General features: G+C 37.5%; 1 protein-coding gene across 1 annotated transcript; it reads left to right on the forward strand.

Annotated features, from left to right (window-relative positions):
• Positions 1 to 906: 906 nt before the first annotated feature.
• Positions 907 to 3,270, forward strand: LOC113755876 (glucan endo-1,3-beta-glucosidase 5-like). The gene is made up of 4 exons (XM_027299741.1): positions 907 to 1,232; positions 2,151 to 2,235; positions 2,680 to 2,727; positions 2,893 to 3,270. The coding sequence occupies exons 1-4, from the start codon at positions 907 to 909 to the stop codon at positions 3,268 to 3,270; spliced, it is 837 nt and encodes a 278-aa protein (XP_027155542.1).
• The last annotated feature ends 4,126 nt before the right edge of the window (positions 3,271 to 7,396 follow it).

The following is a 7,396-nucleotide window of genomic DNA, read 5'->3' on the forward strand; positions in this document are numbered from 1 at the left end:
TATTTGCAAGAATTAAATCATTTCGTCAATTGATTTCTTATTTTTTATTCATCTTTAAAACATAACTAAATTTTAAACTCGAATTCAGATTAGTTATCATACATCCAACTATAATAAAGTATACATTATCAATATATAAAAATTAATTCATATTTAAATATTTTTTAAAATCATTTAATTAGTTGTCTAAAAAAAATCAAGCTTTTGATATATTTGTCCTAGAGCTATATAAGACTTTAACTTTTGAAGATTTTGTTTTGTATCTCTTAAGGTTAGAGAATGACACAACCAAATCCAAATCTGTCTTATATTTGTTCAAAACTAGAGGATCGTTTGGGGGGGGGGAGGGGAGAGAATGGGGAGAGAGTGTAAATAAAAGCTTCCAAGTTCAAAATCTCCCACCTACACTAAAATAAATCACAAAAAAAAAACCTGGAGGATCCTTGAGGACCTCGAGTGGTTGTGTCTGTAATCTGTATCCTATTTCGGTGCTAAATAGAAACCAGATTCTAGGGAACTTACTAATTTAGAAAACATCACTAGCCAAGTAAGTAGTATTAGTTGGTAAAATCTACTAGGGAACAATTATTTCCAATTTACCTTTTCTCCCTAATTTAGAAAACATTACTTGCCAAATAAAAAAGTAGTATTAGTTGGTCAAATCTACAAGGGAACCACTTATTTTCAATTTACCTTTTTTTCCTTCAACAGTTGTCAATAAAATTTCAGTGGTTGTCACTCCTTGTTTTCCTGATTGATTACCTGTACAAAACCTGTGATAAACCATCTCTTTTTTGGTATATTTTTTCATATTTATGACAATGATCACTTTTTCGAATTTTCTTCCTCATTTAGGGAACCAGGTTGAACTCCACATAGTGATATTAAAAGTGGGATCAAAGTGGGATGAACGGCTTCAATCTCTTAATATGTGCAATTTCATTTCTTTCATTGGAGACCATTGATGTAGAGGGTTATTTAGGTATGAATTGGGGAAGGTTGGCAACACAAAGAATGATACCATCCATGGTGGTTGACTTGTTGATGCAAAACAAGATCAATTACGTGAAGCTTTTCAGTACAAGTGACAATGTCTTGGAAGCCTTTTCAGTGACTGACATTGGACTGGAAGTCACAATGCCTAATGTACATACACAGAAGCTGAAAAATCAAGCTGATGTGAACGACTGGGTGGTTCAGATTATTGTAAGGCATCCCAATGTCCATTACACGTATGTTTTTCTTTTAATAGCACCTACCTCTTTCTATAAACTCCCAACCCCCAACTTCCAGGCCTAGAATTTGATCCTTAGACCTGCCTACAGACTAGGATATGCGCTCTATCTTAGACACCACTTAGGTATCCCAATAGTTGAATGAATGAGCTCCTGTCACATAGGTTATGTTTTGAAACTCGGACCGGACAAAGACTCGGTAGAGTTCAGGGGTCAGAGGTCAATGGGTCCAACCGGGTTCGACCGGTGTCAAAAATCGGATGATGTCAGCATGATGTCATTAATATAATTTAATTAAAATTAAAATATTATGTAAAATGTCTAACCATAGGTTAATATCAAGTAAAGTATATTAGTAGATGTTTGATGTTTCAAAATTATTTAACAAAAAAATACAAATAACATAGAATAATCAACTAATAGTTCATATGATTTAATGTTTATTTCATAGTTAAGAATTAATTTTGGAGATTTATTTGAAATAAAACACTAAAATTTAGGACTATCTATAATCTGTTAAATATTTCTAAGTACGTCAACAATTTTGAGATACTTTAGAGGTCAAAACATAAATTTGTTAAAACTTGGAACCCAAACTGAAATTTTCTCATATTTCTTCTTTGACTCTAAGCCTAAAGCAATCATGTTGCCGTCACTTTCATCCATTCTTGTCCTGTCTCTGTTCTTTCTTCCCCTGCAACTTCTTCTTCTTTCGACTTTTTTTTTTCTTTTTTCGTTTTCCGTTCCAGATTTCATCGTGCTAGTCTTTTCTCCTCAAACTCACAAAATATAAAAAATTTATCTTATTTTTTTTAAACTTCTCTCTTTTTCAACTCTTTTTTTTTTACTGTTTTATTTCTTTTTCACCTTTTTGATACATGTGTGATTAGATCTTGTTCAATAAATGCATTTAAGATTAGATATGAAGGGATCTTGTTCAAAGGAGGAAGATGGTTTGCAAGTTTTGAGCGACTTGTCAAACAAGGAAGATGGGTTCCAGGTTAGAGTGAAAAGGAGAAAAAAATGAAAAACTCCGGTTCTCGCCGGTTTCATTGGTTTCCGGTCCAACCCGACTTTTGATGGGATTTGCCTGAGTTTTAAACAAACGGGTTTTTAGAAACACTCAAACCGGACATCTAGCCCGTTACCGGTCCAACCGGTCCGGTCCGAGTTTGAAAACATAGCATAGGAGAATTCTCCCTGCTGACGGTGAGGCAAGACTCTAAGAGCCATTACTTAGTCGCTGGATGAATCCGAATGTTGTACCTTTTAACTCCCGTCACACCTTGAAAGAGATATTATTAGATGAATTTTTGGTTAATTTAATGGTTAACAATTTAATTTCTCCTTTGTTTTTTTAGCTCTCTTATTGATTATATTTTCATTTTTGGTCAACTTTTGTTTGATTTTTTCTTTTTATAAGTATGTTTGTGTTGGGACACAGCCATTATCGACAAGATTTCCCAATCAAACATATCCCGAAGCTATTCAGGTATTGGATTAGACGCAAAGAGCTCTTAATTTAATGAATAAAAGTGAAATTAAAGCAACAATGAGTCATTTCACGGACGTCCTCATCCCTGTAAAAAAACCATCAGAGGGTGCTTTCAGAGAAGATTTAAAGCCAAACATGACTAGGTCATGTCAGATTCTGCAGAGCTACAATGCTCCAATTGGACTAGATGTTTTCCCACTCCTGAGTGTTAATGATCTGTTCAACGGTGACACCGAATTTACATTTTTTGAGCACAAATCCACCTCAGTTTTCAAAGACAGGGACAAGACCTACTCCAATGGTTTTGAGGTTATGTATGATATGTTCGATGTTGCATTAGAGAAAGTGGGGTGTCCAAACATGACAATCATTATAGATGCAATTGGATGGCCAACAGATGGAATAAAAGATGGGAACATCCCAAATGCACAGAGATTCCATCAGGGCTTAGCTAAATTTGTAGCAAGTAAGAAAGGAACTCCTCGACGTCCTGGTCCAGTTGATGTTTACATCCGTAATTTGTGGACTACGTTTTCTTAAGAAATAAGGATGATAAACTCTTTGCTTTCACCAAGATGTGGTATAGAAAGGGTTACACACAATTTGGGCACAAAATAAGACAAATCTTGACCTTCCATTTCCTTTAGCCCTTTCCAAATCAGAAATAACACCCCACTCGATTGGTCCTGAAAAATGAGCCAACAAGGAATGGTGACCCATTACCCAAAGCATTGATGCTAAAGTGGGGAAGAAATCTTTCGTAATTTGGCATTATTTTGAGAAATTCATCATGAAATGTGCTATATGAGTTTTAAGCAAGACATTCAATTTTCTTCACATGATATGTTAGGAAAAGCAATTGCTTACTTTGTTCAAATAAATAGAGGGTCATTCAAACAATTTTTTTGCAATTAAATAGGCCTACACTGGGGCAAATTTTCATGTGAGAGATTTTGCAAAATAGCCCACACTGGGGCAAAATTTTTGTAATACATTTGAGGATGTCAAACCAATCACGCTGTTCTTTCCAAATAAGAAATTTGAATGCATGTCATACTTTGATGAACCCCTTGTACAGGTATTCATGGTTCAAAATGACGAAAAAGCATCTGGTGATGTGGGAAGCCGATGCCGAAGAAAGAGAAGAAAGAAGGGAAAAGGGCCCTACACTTAGGGCAAATTATTTTTGAAAAATTCTCTCAAAAAAAAAAAAAAATCATCAAAAAATCAAAAGTCAAAAATCAAGTTCAAATTCTTGTGGGCGAAGCTTCAATGCACGCTGCGCATCATTCTGTTCCCCCTTCTCTTGACGTCCTAAACATCCTGTTGGGCCTGGACTTCGTGCCGCCAACATTCCAAAGATCCCGTTGGGCCTGGACTTCGTGTCGCCAACATTCCAAATATCAAGTTGGGCCTGGACTTCGTGCCGCCAACTTCACAAGATCACGTTGGGCCTGGATTTCGTGCCGCCAACATTCCAAAGATCCCGTTGGGCCTGGACTTTGTGCCGCCAACTTCACAAGATCACGTTGGGCCTGGACTTCGTGCCGCCAATTTCCCATTGGGCAGGCTTGGGTTTAATCCCACTGACCAATTCATCACACTGGGGCAAATTATTTCGACAAGTCTCTCAGTCAAAAAATCAAAAATCAAAAATCAAAAAAATCAAAAAATCAAATCAAGTCGGGTTTGATCCCACTGTCCGATTGTCAAGCATTTCATTTTCATTGCTATTGGAGCTAGGTTTGTCCCGCCAGTAAGCATTTCATTTTCATTGCTATTGGAGCTGGGTTTGTCCCGCCAATAAGCATTTTATTTTCATTGCCACTGGAGCGTGAGGTTAGTCCCGCCAGTGTGCATTTCATTTTCACAGCCACTAGCCGTGGGTCAGTCCCACTAGTGAGCACTCCATGATTTTCATTTTATTCGGATCAGTCCCATGATTAAAAGCTTATTCGGGCCAGTCCCATGATTAAAAGCTTATTCGGGCCAGTCCCACGATTAAAAGCTTATTCGGGTCAGTCCCATGATTAAAAGCTTGTTCAGGTCTATCCCGTTTTAAATTTCTGTTCGGGTCAGTCCCGTTTAAATTTCTGTTTGGGTCTATCCCATTCACATTTTCTGTTCGGGTCAGTCCCGTTTAAATTTCTGTTCGGGTCAGTCCCGTTTAAATTCGGTTCGGGTCAGTCCCGTTTAAATTCGGTTCGGGTCAGTCCCGTTTAAATTCTTGTTCGGGTCAGTCCCGTTTAAATTCGTTCGGGTCAGTCCCGTTTTAAATTCTGTTCGGGTTCAGTCCCGTTTAAATTCCTGTTCGGTGTCCAGTGTTCGGGTCCGTTTAAATTCCTGTTCGGGTCAGTCCCGTTTAAATTCTGTTCCGGGTCAGTCCGTTTAAATTCCTGTTCGGGTCAGTCCCGCGTTTAAATTCCTGTTCGGTCCAGTCCCGTTTAAATTCCTGTTCGGGTCAGTCGCCGTTTAAATTTCTGTCTCGGGTCAGTCCCGATTTTAAAAAATTTTCTGTCAAGGGTCAGTCCCCATCGTTTGAGTAATTCACAGCCAAATAATACAGGTAAGTATTTGGTGTCTACTTCTTTGTCTCAAGTTTTTTCAAAACTCAGACAAAGAGGGGCAAACTGTAGACACCAAATTTTTGGTGTTTTATTATTTATTTTTTTACTATTCATTTTTCATTTGTTCTATTTTTATTTGTCACAATTGGTTTTTATTTACTTTTACTTTTAGTTATTTTAGCCATTTTAGCGTAGAGTTTCTCAAAGGAAAAAGAAAAGTGTTAAAAAATATGTTTTAGTTGTTTTGGATTTAGTTTCATTATTTAAAAATGAAAAGGAAAAAATGAAAATTGAAAATTGAAAAAAGAAAAAAAAGAGAAAAACGATGAAAATGGAAAATGAAAAAATTGGATTTGCATTTTGTTGTTTCTGATGTTAATTAAATTGTTTTTGTTTTTAATCTTTATTATTTTCAATTTTGTTATTTAAGTTTTAAAAAAAAAAAAAAAAAAAAATAGTACGCAACTTGCAAGCTGCGTTTTCGCAGCTTGCAAGGAAGGGCTTCGGGCAGCCCTTAGCTGCAAATATAGGAGAGATGGCTGGGGTTTTAGGGTTGGAGATGCTGGTATAAATAGAAAAGGCAAGACAGCCGCAAAAAGGAGGAGGGGGGATGGCGGAAAGAAAAGCTGAACAAAGAGGCTAGACGAAACAGAGGGAGCATACGGTTGGGGTTGGAGGAAGAACTGAAAACAACTGAAAGGGAGAGCCGAGAGCAAGAGGAGGAGAAACAACAGAGAGCTGTGCAAAAGGTTAGAGCTTTGAAGAAAGGAAAACCAGGGAGTTTTCGGGGGTTAAGGACTGAGAGGCTGAGCAAAAGAAACCGAGAGCTGGACGGAATTAGAGAGGACAGCCGAGAGCAAAAGGAAAAACACCAGGCAAGAGTGGAGGGTTGGAGAGCAAAAATGACGGCCGCAATCTGGAAAGGAAAATACTGGAGCGAGAGAGTTTGGAGAGGAAGTTGACGGCTAAAACTAGAGAGAGTTTTGAGAGGAAGGGAAGGTCCGGGAAAAACTGAAAGCAAAAGAAAAAACACAGTAGAAAGGAGGGAGCTGGGGCTGAGGTAAAGAAACTAAGCTTGACGGCGAGAAGGAGAATAAAGACTCCATTTTTTTCAATCAAGCTTCGTACAAGAGAGGAAGCCGAGAGGAAGAAAGTCACTGAGAACCTCAAGCTTTTCTGGATCAGGTCCTCTCTCTTTTCCTTTCGGTCATCGATTTATCATTTCAGTTCTTTGTGTTTCTTTCAAGTCCACCGTTTCTGTTTACGGTTTCTTTTAGTCATGATTTTTTAAGTCTGGTTCACTTTCATTTGTGTCTTATTGATACATGAATATAGGGTTTTGTTTTGTTGGGATTCGTTTTGTGAAGATGATATGCTACGGAAATGGCAGGCATTAGCGATAAATTGCAGAAAAGTTTTCAACTTTGATTTTTCAGCATGAATAGATTTAGGGTCAGGGTTTTTGCTTAGACTATGAACCAGAGATGTTGTGATGAAAAGAACCCAGAAACCTGTGAATGAACCTGGAGTTACAAATTTATTCTTTTCTTCTCTCTTTGTTTTAGTTCTCGTTTGTGTTCTATGTTTTGAAAACTGGGTTTCGATGGTAAGCTCACAAAGATTGGAAATGGTTTGAATGATGTCTCAGTTGCAAAGTATTTTTTTCCAGAATTGCAAAGTTTCAAGATTGCCATCCTTAGTTTTTGTCATTTTTGTTTTCTTCACCCGGATGCTTTCTGCCGAGTCTGCTAAGGTTAGACAAACCAGGTTTGATCAGTGATGAATGGTGATTTCAGTGTTTGTTTGAAGAGTGAAATGTTCTGTGATGAATACTTTAATTGGCCAGTGCAAGTAGATGATAAAGCTCCTCGGCTGCACTTTTTCTTTCTTATTTTTCTTGGACGAAGTTCTTTCCGTGGGAATCCTTGGAGTTTGAATGACCATACATGGATTTATGTGATGCTTAGTTTAAAAGGTCTTGATCAAACTTTGTGTATTTGGAATGTGAAGTCCGAGTTTGGAAGTAAAAAAATGCAGCAGGCCTGCACTTTCGGTTGCTGAAATTTCCAAAGTTTCGGCAGGCTGCTGAAAATGTCTTA

The sequence above is a fragment of the Coffea eugenioides genome, unplaced genomic scaffold, assembly GCF_003713205.1.
Source record: "Coffea eugenioides isolate CCC68of unplaced genomic scaffold, Ceug_1.0 ScVebR1_1805;HRSCAF=2728, whole genome shotgun sequence".
Lineage (NCBI taxonomy): Eukaryota > Viridiplantae > Streptophyta > Magnoliopsida > Gentianales > Rubiaceae > Coffea > Coffea eugenioides.

Excerpts from the sequence above, each read along its gene's own strand:
- LOC113755876 (XM_027299741.1), top strand. The coding sequence starts at position 907 with ATGAACGGCTTCAATCTCTTAATATGTGCAATTTCATTTCTTTCATTG. Across the intron at positions 2,236-2,679 it reads ACAAGGAAGATGGGTTCCAG|CCATTATCGACAAGATTTCC; the intron begins GTTAGAGTGAAA and ends GTTGGGACACAG. Across the intron at positions 2,728-2,892 it reads CATATCCCGAAGCTATTCAG|AGCTACAATGCTCCAATTGG; the intron begins GTATTGGATTAG and ends CAGATTCTGCAG.